The sequence below is a fragment of the Camellia sinensis genome, chromosome 4 (assembly GCF_055761805.1).
Source record: "Camellia sinensis isolate YWXY chromosome 4, ASM5576180v1, whole genome shotgun sequence".
Taxonomy (NCBI): Eukaryota; Viridiplantae; Streptophyta; class Magnoliopsida; order Ericales; family Theaceae; genus Camellia; species Camellia sinensis.
In genome coordinates, this window is record NC_138964.1 from 213,403,252 (window position 1) to 213,419,423 (window position 16,172).

Below are 16,172 nucleotides of genomic sequence, written 5' to 3' on the forward strand. Positions count from 1 at the left end.
AAGCATTACCGGCTAAAAAATTTAATTCTGAAGATAATGCAGCACTAGATTGGAAATTAGGAGATTTTCTAGGACAAAAGAGATTAGCCCCTCAAGATAATTTATTATACCAAACAGCAGATGGAAATTATGCAGTAAGATTTACTCAGTATACTTATGTAGCACCAGAAAAATCTGAAGATGATGAATTTAGTAGTATAGATAGGGAAGAAAATCAAGACAATCGTAGTGAAATAAATCAGCTTTATGTAATGACAGAAGAAAAAACTATATCACAAAATAAGATATATAATATTGATGAGATAGATTTAGAAAAATTCACCCTAGAAGACATGAATAAAATACTAGATGCCAGATATTATGAATACTTAGCCAGAGGAGATACCCATGAAGAAGCAGTGTCATTTTTGGATCAGGAATTTCATACGGAATATGTAGATGATATCATAGAAGATAATATACATCCTAGCAAAATATTTAGAATACCAGAACAACCTAACTTAGAAGAAACTTTTTATATGACTACAGAAAGCTCAGGAACCAATAATCCACAACCAACTGTAGAAGATCCAATAGAACCAATGCAGTATGCAGTAGGAGGAAGAAGACCATTAGCCAGTTCAGGACGTAGTCAAGGACGTAGTCAAGCAGACCCAGATAAAAGCTATAGATTTCATGGAAAGCGTAGACAACTAGATATGAGTATACAATTACAGCCAGTCCATAATCAAGGAACCCTTTTAGATTTAGCTAGATTCGACCCTCAGATATGGCAAGAAGTAATAGAAAGATAGGAAAAAGATGCAGTAAAAGCATGGATGACTAGTCCCTATGAATCAACAGATATGTGGGAATATATGGAGACACTTCTAGGAGATTCAACTTATAATATTTATTTAACTTTCAAGGGAAAATATGAAGAAACAATTAAGCAGCTCAAAGAATTAGGAAATAACCCGTGGAATTTTACAAATTTTATTAAAGAGATACTTATAAGATATGATCCTTCTAGAGGAAATGACTCCGCTCAAAGCATAGCATTAACCGAGTTAGACCAAATGACATTAGGAAGTTGGAAATATATTGTACCTTTTAGTAGAGAATACTTAGCCATAGCAGCAAGAACTGGAAAAAGCTTTGATGAAGAAATAGGAAATAAATATTTTAGAAAATTACCAGGAGAATTAGGAAGAGAGATAGAAAACAAATGGTCAGTTTATTATGCAAGTTTACCAGCAAGAATAGCTACTGGAGAATTAAGAATAGAGGAACTTTAGGAATAGGACCTAAAATAATTTTTACATTTTATATGCTCAAAGAAAAATGTATAGAAGTTAAAATACAGAAAGACTTGAAAAAAAAAAGTTACGGCTTTTGTAGCAGTGTAATATATACTCCTCAGCAATATGAAGATGAACATAATAGGAAAAAATACAAAAAATATGGAAAATATAGAAAAGAAAAATATTGGAAGAAAAATTATAGAAAACCATGGAAAAAACAAAAATTCATTAGAAAAAGTAGAACTTTTAATAGGACAAATTATAAGAAATTACCCATAGAAGAAAAAGATAAAAGAAAATAAAGATATGTTAGAAAACCCAACAGTAAAAAATGCAATTGTTTTATATGTGGAGAACCCAATCATTTTGCAAAGAACTGCCCAAAAAGACAAAGACCAAATACTAATAAACAGATAGAAAGACTACATATTATAGAAGACTTAGAAGAAGATATAGTTAGCATAACTAGTGATGATTCAGAAGTATATAGTATAGTCAGCGATTATAAATATCAAATAGAAGCCATAAGTTCAGATAGTGATTCAGAAAGTGATACTAATATAGATAATCTTTTAAGACAACTCAACCAAGAAATAGGATTAACACCTTCCCAAGATACTTTCTTTATGATGGAATGCAATGCAGATACTGAATGTCAGCATAACTTTCAAATAGGTTTAGGATTTGATACCACTAGATGCAGCTATTGTAATTGGTTTCCAGCTAAAGATAAACGAGCCCAATGTTTATTATGCAGTATAACCGATTGTATAGTCTGTTTAGAAAAATTAAATATGACACACAAGATAGCATTAGGAAATACTAAAAAAGATCATAGTCTAGAAAGCAGAGAATTACATTTAACAATCAGAGAATTAGAACTACAAGTAAGAGAACTTAAGATACAAATACACGAGATAGAAACTAAAACTAGTTTTGACATAGAATGTTTAGAATTAGAAAATAGACAGCTTAAACAGCAGCTAGAACAATTTCACAACAAGTACCCTTTAAAAGACAAACTACTTGAAGAACATATGAATTCATTAGAATTAGTCAACCTAGTTGATTCTCAACCCTTTAGTCAATATTCTAAAGCCCAACCAGATACTACATCTTTACCATTTAATTATCCGGTTATACCTAAACCAAATCTAGTTGAGATCTCTTGTGTAATCAAGTTTGCAGCAAAAACCCTTAGTATAGATGCCATGATAGATACAGGAGCTAGCAAATCATATATTGAACAACAAGTAGTTCCCCCAGGATGGAGCACGACTTTAACAACCCCAACTTTAGTTAGTATAGCAGACGGCACTAAACAGATATACACACATTGCATCAATGGAGCACAAATTAGTTTTCATCATCTAGGTTCTCAAGATCAGCATATAGAATGGTTTCCTTTACCTCAGGTTTGGGTTGGAAATACCCGACAGAATCATCCTTTCATCTTAGGACTTAATTTCATCCTTAGCTTACAAGGTGGCATGTTACTCAGCCAAAACAATATTAGTTTCTTCAAGCGAACTGTACATACACCAACGACTTATGCCCTTAGCACCATCGCCCATTCCTCAGAGTTGCGTGCGAAGCGTAGTGGTACCATAGGAGTAGATTCAGTTCCAGCTAGTTTTTTATTTCCAAGTAGAAATATTTTTCCCGACCTAGCCCAAAAATACATACCTAATGAGATAGCAAATACGTCTTTAGAAACTTTAGATGCAGAAAATTATGATTTAGAAGAATTTGATTTTGAAAATAAAGAACGCATTTGTAGATACAGTTCTGGAAAATTTAAAGAAAAAGATACAACTATGACCAGCCTAGACTTTGAAATACTAGGAGTAGTATACGCAATAAATAAATTTAGATTATTTTTGCACAAACCTTTTACAATAAGGACAGATTGTGAAGCCATAGTTAGATTTCATAACAAACTAAACGAGCGTAAATTAAGTACTAAAAGATGGGCAAAATTTTTAGATTGTATAGTAGGACAGGGATATAAAGTAGAATTTGAGCATATTAAAGGAAGCGATAATAAATTAACGGACTGGTTAAGTAGAAAAATTTATTTAGAAAAAGAAGATAACCAGTTTAATTTTTGTGCAGATAATGGAGAACAGCAAGACCATGAACTTTGGGGGATTTTCTTTTCCCATTCATGAAGGCAGAACCAAGTTCAGACCCTTAACAGGGATTGAGCTAGACCCAGTTCAACAGTGTCTTTTAGATAACCTTTGGACCAACCAAAACCACCCAGCTAAGCGCCTTTCAGCCCTAAACTCTCTCAGTATATATTTTTCAAAAATCCAAAACAAGCCCCTGTCTAAAAGTTTTTCTTTCTATGTAGTAGCTAAAGGAACCAAGCCTGGTATTTACCATGATTGGATAGAAGTAGAACCTTCAGTCAAAAATTTTCCCACACCTCAGTTTAAAGGATTTTATGATTTTGAGTCAGCCAGTACCTATGCCCGAAGACAAATAGGAACCAGTTACTTTATTAGCCAGATAGCTAAAGATTACCTGGACACATTGAGCAAGATGAGATCTACCATCTTTGCTACCAGTGGCGTTCCAGTTAGCCAGACAAGTGGGAGCAGTAGTACAAGCAGCAGTAGTTCTAATCCTCATATAGATTCCCAGAATCCGCTCCAAATGTGCAGACATTGTGAAGGCCTTTCCAGAAACTGCAAGAAAATTATGGATAAAGGCAATAAGGTCAGTGAAGAGCTAGACCAGCTCCGAGACGAAGAAAAACAATTGAGAGTACCCATTAGAACCTTAACCAACCAGCTTAAAAAATTAGCTCCTGAAAGAACACCTACCTCCTTACCTAGCCCAGAAATCAAACAACTCACCAGTGAGGAATTTGACCAATTGAGTGCTAGAATGTATTTCTTCAGGCATTCTATCATTCGATCCCTTTGTGAGAAAAGCCAAGTAATGGAAGACCTAAAACCCTATATTTATACCTTAGCTGGAGATAGCAGAAACGACGAGTTAGTCATTATTCAGCAGTTTCTTCAAGATCTCTCCATAGCAAGAGTTGACTGCCCCGGCCTAGCTTACCAATGGACCTATACCTATGAAGATGAAGAGCAACCATGCTTAGACGAAGAAAGATGCAACAAGAGGTCAGAACATTTTGGTAGATGTCAGTGTAACCTAGACTTCAGCATTTGCCTTTGCCAGATAAATTTAGCTACATTCGAGCCGCTGGAGATAGAAATTAGGGGCGAAACTCGTCATCTAACAGCTCCAAAATTGTTAGATTACGGCTTTGTCTCTAGACTAATTTTCACAGATCCAGATCAGACAGATAACTTCGGACACAAGCTTGCTCATGCAGTACTGTGCGTAATGGAAGAACATCATCTGTATGTGGAAGCTTTAATAGATAGCAAACTACCAGAGTGGAAGGAAATATGGTGCAATCCAGCTAAACACAAAATGTACCTCAGAGGAACCTCCACATTTTTGGGATACCCAGGACTTCTCAATACGAGACCCTGGCCATGCAGAAGATTTTCACTCAAAGACCAGCTCAATAAATGGAGAAAATTTGCTAGAAACTCTCTCTTAGCCTATAATGGAAATTATGGACATCTAGTCTGTGAAGATAGACATCAAAAGATACATTGTAATTTAGCCATCCCAGGATATCCATTCAGCAAAGAGACATTTTTCGATGAAAGTTAGTACCCGAACTACCAGCATGGCGTCTCTCATGAATCACCAGTGATGGGAGAAAATGATCAAGAATGGAACGATGAACCACCCATGGGAGATGGGGATGACTTTTACGACCAACTCTCAGCAGCAGATCTTGACGACCTAGCAGACAGAATGTATGGTTAAAAAAAAAAAATATATATATATATATATATATCTAATAATTCTAATTTAAATTAAAAATAAATCAAAGATTAAATTTAAATTTTATAAAATTTAAAATTTATTTTGTTATAAAAAATTTTTTTTTATTTTTTTTAATCTCTCCTTTTTATTTTTAATTTTTCACTTATAAAAATGTGTCTGAATTTTTACTTTTACTAAGAGCATCTCCAACCATTATTGCTATAATGTCATTACTATTGTTATTGCTATTGCTACAATTTGACAATGAAGTGTTATTTTGCCAAATTATAGCCTCCAATGGTCATTTCCTATTTTGGCAAATCTCAACCAACTTTTTCTCCAAGTTTGTAGATGTTATTTGGATAAAAGTTTTTTTGTGATTTTATTTTGTTTATTTTTGGTTTTTTGTGACATTTTTTTACCTGTTTGTTAAAAAAATTATATATTTATATTATTTCCAACTAGACAAATATAAAAAATTAAAAAAATTAAAAATTAGAAACAAAAAATTGTTTGATTAATTCAACCCACTAAAAAACATATAACTACATATTTAATAAATTTTTTTAACTACACATAAAAAATAAACAATCACCAATTACCCACCAACAACCAACCACCAACAACTATCTATTCTTAACCCAGCATTCATTCACTAACAACTATCCACTCAACAACCATTCATTATTCATCCATCCACCCATCCAACAACCACCCATTGTTCATTCACTCACCCAACAACCACCCATTATTCATCCACTCACTCAACAACCATCCATCATTCACCCACCCACAATTTTCTCTATAAATATAACATAAGGTTTTCTATAATTTTCATATTCACATACCCATTATTTTCATATCTTCTAAACTCTCGTACCCACCCAGAAGATTTTCTACAATTTTCATATTCACCCACTCACCCATCCATCTAGAATGAACAATTTGACTAAAGCCATATTGAATGGAGATTTTGATGAATCTTCATCATCTGATGATGATATCATCATGATGTAACTATTCACAGTGCAACAACAAAGATTACAGACGTTAAGCCTAAACCAAAAAACCAGACGTGTTGGTTCCACAAGTGGTCGTCGATACATTAATCATGAGATGGTCAAAGGCGACGAACAAATTTATACAAATTATTTTGCAGATAATCCTATCTATTCAGAAGAATACTTCCGAAGACATTTTCGAATAAGGCGGTCACTGTTTGTTAGTATCTTACATGATATTCAACAAGTGAATGAGTACTTCATCCAAACCTGTGATGCCATTGGTGCTCCTGGATTATCCAGTGTACAGAAGATGACTGCAGCACTTCGGATCCTGCAGTACAGCGTGCCTGCTGATGCTGTAGACGAGTACATTAGAATTGGTGAAATTACTACAATTATTGCCTTAAATTTTTTTACCAGATCAATTGTTGCTACCTATGAAGCCGTTTACTTAAGATCTCCAAATGAAGCAGATGTCGCCAGATTATTGCAATAAGGAGAGCAACGTGGGTTTCCTGGAATGTTAGGGAATTTGGATTGTATGCACTAGCGTTGGGATAAATATCCAACTGCCCAAGCCAGTGCTTACACTGGATACTATCACAAACAAACAGTTGTACTCGAGGCAGTTGCCTCCTATGGCTTATGGATTTGGCATGCTTCCTTTGGCATGCCTGGCTCTCTAAATGACATTACTGTTCTTGATGGATTGCCTTTATTTGCTGAATTAACTAGAGGACGTGCCCCTGCTGCCAACTACACCATCAATAATCACACGTACACCATGGGGTATTATATTGTTGATGGTATATATCCTCGTTGGGTAACGATTATAAAAACAATATCTCAACCTCAAGGCACAAAGAGACAACTATTTACGAAGATGCAGGAGGCATGTCGGAAAGATGTCGAAAGGACATTTGGAGTGCTCTAAACACGATTTAATATTGTCAGAGTTCCAACTAAAGGTTGGAGTGATGAGGATCCGTACTACATCATGAAGACGTGCATTATTTTGCACAATATGATCATTGAAGACGAGCATGATATTCTAGAAAATGAACACAGTGCAGCAGAACTTGAGACTGATACCAGTAATTTGGCCGGTCAAATGTCACGCGATCCGAATGAGAAGTATGCTCAATTTATGTTGAATCGGCAGAGGATTAGATCTATTGAAGCCCATAATGCAATTCGTAATGATCTGATTGAACACTTGTAGTCCTTAGCTTAGATTAAGTTTGTATTTTATCTTTTTAATGACAGTTAATGTCATTTAATGTCTTTTTATTCTAATAAAATTATCTTCATTTAATGTCTTATTATTTTATTTTTTTATTATAATATTACATTGTGAAATAAAAAATACTCAAAAATAAAAAAAAAACAACATGAAATTTCATTACAAAATAAAAATTACATTGCAAATAAAGACTAACAATTACATCAAAAAATAAATGATATTGCAAATTTTAAAAATACATTATCCCGTAATTATTCATCAGGAGGTAGGGGGAAATAAAAATTTAGGCTACTCACATTTGAGGACCACTTGGCGAAAATCTCATTTTTTTGCATTGTGTAATACGCTTTCATCTGAGGGTCCAAATGAAAAATGTCCGTAGTCATTATTTTGTGTTCTTCCTTTTTCATCTCAAAGTCATGTTTTTTCATCTCAAGTTCTTTCATCTCCTGCAGTGCTTGAATCCTTTTTTTCTTCTCTTGCCTCTTTTTTCTTTTATTTCTCAGCAAGGTGTTGGTTAAATGTCTCCAATTGTATACTCATTTTTTAGACTTCAGTTTCAATGACTTGATTTCTCTAAAATAATTCTTTTGTAGATTTCCTACCCATCGGCCTTTTACCCCTTGCAGAGACACTGCTCTTACCAACAGTTGGATTGTTACCAACACTTGGACTGTTGTCGTCTTCAAGAGAAATGCAGTTACCCATAGGGGAGTCGGGGGCTGAATTAGGGGTAAACGCTATATGCATCCTTGACTTTACCGTATTCGTGGGAGTTGCATCTTGCCACCTGATATTGTCTTGCAATATTAGCCCACAATGTTCAAAAGTAAAATGTTTGTTTTTATCTTGATGGTATAACAGTTTTGCTTGAAGTATCTGTTTAAAAAAAATTGAAACATTATTTAATTACTTACTTTTTATATGATACCAGAATAAGAAACTAAACGTAATAACTGAAGATAAAAACTTACTATATCAACTTGAGAAATCCCGTTTGGGTGAATATTTTCGACTTGCGCTAAACAACCCCGAAATTTGTTAGAACATCTCATGATTATACCCTATCGAGATTGAATAGACACTTGTGTTATGGACTGATCATTCTGAAGCAAGCAATAATTTTCGTAAATTCTCCCCCAAAAGTGAGCATACACTTGCAAATTACCAACAATTAGGTATTCCGAAATGTGACACCAAGATTTACAAATTGCCATATCTTCTTCAATGGTGAATGATTTTCCTCTCTTTGTTTTTGATAAACCTTCCATAGTGATTGGATGAAAAAACTAAAAATAAAATAATTTAAGAAGTTTGCTGTGAAATCAAATTCAAAGAAGAGAGGAGAAAAGAAAAATTAAATCTAAATGTTTGTGTGAAATAAAAGTGACGTGGAGGGTTTCAATTTATAGAAATTAAAAATATTACCGTTTGGGGAAATAGCCGTTTGAAGATAGCTGTTGTAAAAAATAATTAATTTTTTTTTTAAAAAAAATAAACCAAACAGAGGACAACGGCTTTTTTATACACTAAGGCATCCACCGTCCACGTATATACATCTAGAATGATCCGCCTTCTTCCTCTCCCTCTCACTCTATCTTCCTCTCCTCAAACCACTCTCCATTCTTCTCCATGATCGAAACCCCTCTCTCACTCTGTCTCCCTCTCACTCTCTCACTCCATCTTCCTCTTCTCAAACCACTCTCCCTTCTCCTCTATGATCGAAATCCCTCTTTGACTCTCTCACTATGTCTCCTTCTTAGTCTCTCACTCTGTCTCCCTCTCACTCTCTCAGTTTGTCTTCCCCATCTCTTTGTTTTCACTCTTTCTCTCCCTCTCTTTGTCTTCCCTCCCTCTCCTCAAACCAATCCCTTCTCATCCTCCATGATCGAAATGTCTCTCTCTCTCTCTCTATGAAGCTCCGATCTGTCTCCTTCTCAATCTTCACCTCTGATCTGTCTACTCTCTGTCTCTGGTACGATCTCCATCTATATGCATACTCATATATATATATATATATATATGTTTTGATATTTGTCTCCCTCTCAGTCTTCATGTGTTGATTTTTTTCTTTATTTTTCTGGTTGTTGATGTGGATCTGAGGTGATCGTGATTTTTGAAACTCAAATCTGGCGATGGATTCAAATCGGATCTTCAAAGAACTCAAATCTAGTAATTTTTTTTTTCAAACTTTCTTAATTATATTTTTTTTGATCAATTTTTGTTCATCCATCAAATCTGGTAACTCCCTATATATATATATATATATATATGTTTTGATATCTGTCTCCCTCTCAATCTTCATCCATCAATTTTTGTTCATTCGATCATTTTATTGTGATACTGGATTATCTGATTTGGTTTGGTTTATTGTGAATGCATACCATCTGATTTGGATTGATTGATTTGGTGATAAATGAATTAAAAAATAAATAAAATTTGAGAAACTGAATTTGGGTTTGTCAATTTCATTCTGAAAATTGTTTGATTCTGAATATTGGGTTTGATTCTGAAAAACGGGTTCCCTGCTGTTTCAATTCTGTTGTTTTCAACTGAATTTGGTGCTAAATTGCTGTTGATTTTTGCTGATCTGGCAAGCTCGGGAGCTGCTATTTCACTTGCCAAATTTGAGAACACATATGGCATTTGCTATATTTGGCAAGTAAAATAACAGGCCATTGGAGACCTCTTTTTGCCATTCCTGTCATTTTTTAGCTTTGGCAGATTGAATAACAGCTCTATTGGAGATGCTCTAACATGGTGAAAACACGAAAGCATAAATAGCAAGTAATGGTTGAGATTCTGCCACGTACACTCCGAATTCCTTTTTGTTACACACACCTTTCTGATTTTGAAAAAATAAAACAAGTCTCATATTTTTAACAAAATTGTATTCATATTGTTTTGTTTGGATTATCACGATTCACTTTTTAAAAAATTGATTTTTTTTTTATTTTGTTGTATTTTTTATTTTTATTGAATTTTTAAAAAATTTTAAATATATATTTTTTAATTTTTAGATATACCTAAAATAAATACACTTAAAAATTATAATATTTATTAAAAAAAATCTTTAGAAAATTTACTAAATACTAAAAATAAAAAATATATATATGAGAATTCAGTATATTTTTCGTATTATTATGTAATTATTGATTTTTTTTAAAAAAATTTTAACAAATATTTTACTTTTTAGATACATCAACTTCTAAGTAAGGTGCATCTAAAAAAATAAAAAATATTGCTTAAAATTTTTAAAATATTCATTAAAAATAAAAAAATATGAAAAGAAAAAAACTCAATTTTTAGAAAATTGAAACCAAACACACTTAATATTCTTTGATATAAATCAAGGGGTGAGACATTGGAAGGATTTTGGGACATAAGTCCTGAGGTTTTCGGTTCCACTCTTTTCACGGCTAGTCACCCAAGCGACAACACATATTGTTGGTAGGACGAACCTTCCAAACTTGAGCAAACCGTAGCTAGTGTCAAAAGTACAGGTTCAAATCTCCGCCTGTGTGCGAGTTCATGACTTATTGCTACATGGTTGAGTAACTCTGCTAGGTAGCAATCACCTAAGGGTGACCTCTAGGGTCTCGACTCCTTATAAAGTCTAACCCCATAGGTTATCCATTTGTAGTTGTACCTTTACATTCCTTGATATTTTAATTCATGTAACACTTACATTATTTTTTTCTTAATAATTTTTGAGTCGTATAGACGAAAATATGATAAGAAAATGATATACAAGCCCACTTTCTATACCCACTTTCTATACTCATTTTATAGACCGAATGATGTATAAATGATATGATTAGTTGATGATTGAGAAGATATGAGAGAGTGTATTACCTTCGATATCCTAATTGATTACCACATCATTGGACTTGAAATTTGGATCTAATTTTTTAACTTGTATAGCACGACCCAAATATAATATTGTCATATATTTTTTACTAAAATATATATTTATTTCTATTTATTTTAGTGCCTTCCCGCTACTTGTATTAATTTTTATCATTTTAATCTTATTAAAAAAATTAGTGTAATTATGCCAAATTTATGGGATTTAGAAGAGGTGAGTGCAATTTACTCAATCATTTTCTACACAATGCTATTTGGGTAAATTACATTTTACCCCCTTTAAATTTGATAACTTTTTCATTTTAACCTTAATGCTTGTAAGTTTTCTCAATTTACTCCCAAAATAAAGTACCGTCCAATTTTGAATAGGGAAAAAAAATAATGTGGCATAAAAACAAATTAAATTAAAATTTGGCTAAGTTTTGAGAACTTACTTTTTGATTTTTATTTTTTTGAATAATTGAAAACAAGTTTGACAAAAATAAATACCAAATATATATATTTTTTAATTTACAAAAACTATTTCCACCCAAAATAAGATAAGCATATAAAAGTAATTAGTGTCTTTCGTTATTTTTTTCTTCACCATTTTTTTTTAATTTATAAAATAAATTTTAAAAAATCAATAAAATACAAAGGTGTTAGGTGTATATGAACGATGATCGTGGTACAAAGTAGGACGATGGAAGAAGGGGGACAGAAAGAGGTGATGAATGGTAGAGAGGGATATAGAAATTGGGACAAAGGAGAGGCTGAAAGAGCTGTGAAATTATGTGGGAAACTTTGAAGAGGAGAATATGTGAGTTAGATTTTTTGCTTGGATTTTGGGGTTTGGGTATTGAATTTTAAGTTTTGAGCCTTAAAATTAGACATATTTTAGTTTCGAAAGTAAAGTTAGAAAAATTACTAATTTTGAAAACTGAAGTGAGAAGAAACTTGAGTGGAGTAAAGTATAATTATATGGAAATAAATTTGAAAAGAAATTTAAGAAAAATACAAATATTAAAAATCAAAGTGAGAAAAAATATCTTATCAACATTGATACATCATTGTTATAGAGGAATTATTCATTGACCGTGGGACATTGATGTGCCCATGTCACAAAGCCATTCAAACCATCCATTTGGTGGATTGACTCACACAAATAGATGATTTTGATGACTTTTGAGCAATGCCACACAGGGCGTGAAATATTTTTTCATTGTTATGGGTCAAGTACTATCAACACATGTTTACCTATAACGTATATAAAAAGAATGTAAGAATGGTGTAAGGTGTGGTGTAACGCTAGGACTTCTTGTGCAATTTTGTGGCTTCTTTGGTTTGCAAAGTAGATTTAGGCTGGTTAGTTGAGCTTAGCCACACACACGACAACGACAGTAGAAACAAACAAATTCCATCATTCTTCGTACAAATTCTGAGTTCCTTCCTGCTGCTGCTACAGATTTTCCAAAGGTTTCCTGTAGAGATTTTTTCCAGTGCTGTTTGCTTCATTTTCAATACCATTCCTCCTCATAGAAATTTTCCAAAACGGTGATCTGTTGTTTGCCTATTTCCCAAAGCTCCTCCCTGCCAAATTTTATTACAGATTTTGGGTTACCCACGTGGAATTCAGATTAGCCACGCCGACAATGAAAAAGAAAACAAATGTTGCCCCTTCGAACAGCAGGGGATTTTGTTTTTCATGCCACCAATAAGCATGGGGTTTCTCATAAGAATTGTCCAGTAAACAAATGGTGCTCTTTGTCATTTTGCTTGTTCAGCTGGGGAGCTTCTATTTACACATCCACCTTCCCCTCTTTGCACACACTTCATAAAAATTATTATTATTATAATTTTTTTTTTCAGGTGAAATTACTATTATAGACATCAAATAAATCCATTCGGAAGTTGATTGTCGAAAAAATAATAAAAATTCGGAAGTCTACTTCCGAACCAATTGTTTATTTTCGGAAAGCTACTTCCGAATCAATTGTTTATTTTCGAAAATCTATTTCCGAACCAATTATTTATTGAAAAAGATGTGTAAAGAAGGGAATGGGTGTGTGTAAATAGAAGCTCCCGTTCAGGTGATGCATCTAATGCTGAGGAGCTTCTATATACACACACCCTTTCCTCTCTATACAAATCTTTCTTAATACACACACTAAAAAAATAAATCCTAATATATTTGACTCACTACACACACCTATCATTCCACATATACCCCCAAATGTAAATCATACACACACACACCCTCTCTCTCACACACACACACACCCGTGAGACCCCTCTCACACACACACCCATCTGAGAACCCCTCTCACACACACACCCATCTCTCACACTCTCCACCGTTCCTCCCCAAAAGCTTCATCCATCCATTTGTGTCATTGAAGTTTTGGCATTGAAGGGCATTGAAGAACATTGAAATTTTCACATTTTAGGTTAGTTTACACAGATTATAATCTTCTCATTCCTATTTTATTTGTAATGTAGGGTTAATTTTTACCATTTTCAAAATTTTCAGTCCACTGTGATTGCCGTGTTTCATTCGGAACTGGTTATTCGAAATTTTTGTTTTTGTTCGGCAGTAGAGTTCCGAAATTTCTGCTTCCATTCGGCACTATAGTTCCGAAAATATTGGCTTGGTTCGGCTTTCAAGTGCCAAAAATAATTTTTTTTTTCGGTTTTCAACTTCCGAATATGAGCTATAATTTCGGACAACAAGTTCCGAACAGAACAGGTATTTTCGGACAACAACTTCCGAACAGAGTAGGTGTTTTCGGACAACAACTTCCGAACAGAAAATAATTTTTTTTTTCCTTCTAACACTTAATTAAAACACTTAATTATAACACTCACTACACACACTCTCATTAATTTTACACACACTCTCATTATAATTTAAAACACTTATTATTTACACACACACTCTCATTAATTTTGCACACACACTTATATTTTAAAACACTCTCATTAATTTTACACACACAGACCGTTATTATTTACACACACACTCATTACACACACTTAGTATTTTTTGCAGATAATATGGATTCTGAATATCAACAACGTGTCCCACCTACTGCTTCAAATAGATGATGTCGTGAATTGGATGTAGACCATCAACGGGGACGAGGGCGTGGGCGAGGATGAGGTCAAGGTCGTGGTCGAGGTCGTGGTCGACGTCGTGAATTGTTACATGTTATTTTGTTAGTTGATGAATATTGTTTGGTGTTTTTTGTAAGATGACATTGTTGTAATGGTAACAGTGGTTAATATTTTCTTATTAGAATGGAATGACAACAATGGTATTGTAATGACATTGTAATGACCTTTTATTATTAGAATGAAATGGTAACAATGGTCGTTGATTTTGTAAATGATATTTTCTTATTACAATGGAATGGTAACCATGGTCGATAACATTCAATCCACATTGCAAAATATAACACATCAACATAAAAAACACATTCATTAATTTCTTCCATAATTGTAACATTGTCAAATGCATACATGTGTCATGCGACATCAACAACATCAAAAGTCTCTCGAGTAGCTACATTATCATGAATAATGTCCTTGAAATGTTGAATGCAACGCACATATGCATCATCCCAGTCCACAGCGCAAGGGTGACGGTATTTTCTCCAATTAGTGGCAATAGGAGGAACTGGATGGCCTGGCTGCAACAAAACCTGCACCAAATATCAATTGACTTAGTGGTCATACCTCATAACTTCTTGTACATGCATAAATGCAATTGATAAGTTTCTGTTATACCTGCACGAAATGATTTCCGTTGACAAACCCAATAGCAATCTCACGTCTATCAAGTTGAGGTACTGGCACGGTTCTAAGAGGTAAAAAGGTGAGACATTGCTGTAAAGACAAGTGGTATAACACAAGATTGTAGCACGATGCAACAAGATGGCCCATGTCTGGCATAGTCATCCAATGTGAGTATCCAGGACTGTCTTCAAAGTATGACAATATGCTTGTCAATTCTTCAAACCTTTCATAGGACCCATAAAGTGTAATGTATTCCTCTTTGTGTGTGTGCAGCTCACCCAATAGGTCACGCCTAACCTGAGCCCAATCATCTTCTGTATGACCAATTGAAGCAGCTATAGCCCTGAAACCACAATTCCCATCTGCAGCTACATCCTTGACAAACTTAATATATGGTTTTAACCCAGTAGGGAAAGCATTAACATATGCACCAGGTTTCACTGCTCTAGTAATGTATGCCTTCCCTTTCGGGTTCACCTTCTCCTTTCCCTTAACAGGTCGCTTCGTCTTGGTTTGCAGAGTAGAAGCTAATGTAGTGATTTGCGTGTCCCTAGGTGAGAAGGAATCATGTCCAGATTGCACTAACTCAAATGCACACGGGTCACGACGGGTAGAAACATTGATCTTCTTATGATCCCGAGGACGTGTTTTGGGCTTCACCTCCGAATCAGTGTGTTGCAACTCAAGCAGACTGTGTATTTTCTCAAATGATGCCTGAAATGAGACTTGACATGAACCCAATTGTCTTTTAAGTTTTGCATGTGCACTCTCAGCCTTGTTCAATTCAATGTAAGTCAAGTTAAAATCAAGTACATGGCAGTTATTAATAACATATTCAACAAAAGTAATGTTACCGGTTCGTTGTAACATTGCCACAATGCATACTCGTATTGAATTTCAGAAGATGAATACACTACAGAGTTCCACTCATGGTTGAACTTCTCCCATTTTTGCTGTGTCTCAAACATTTTCTTGCATTTGGTTAACACATTCTTACTGATATGCCAACGACATAATAAATGTCTGGCACTCGGGAATATCTTCTGTATGGCATTCATCAAGGTTAGCTCTCTGTCAGTAACAATAACTGTTGGCACAACAAACCCATCCATGACATCACGTAATGTGGCTAACACC

The 16,172-nt window shown here is 34.1% G+C and overlaps 1 protein-coding gene across 1 annotated transcript; it reads left to right on the plus strand.

Annotated features, from left to right (window-relative positions):
- The first annotated feature begins 6,263 nt into the window (after positions 1-6,263).
- On the plus strand, positions 6,264-8,120 carry LOC114261557 (uncharacterized). Its single transcript, XM_082924094.1, has 5 exons — positions 6,264-6,596; positions 6,702-6,940; positions 7,106-7,245; positions 7,901-7,904; positions 7,991-8,120. The coding sequence occupies exons 1-5, from the start codon at positions 6,264-6,266 to the stop codon at positions 8,118-8,120; spliced, it is 846 nt and encodes a 281-aa protein (XP_082780220.1).
- The last annotated feature ends 8,052 nt before the right edge of the window (positions 8,121-16,172 follow it).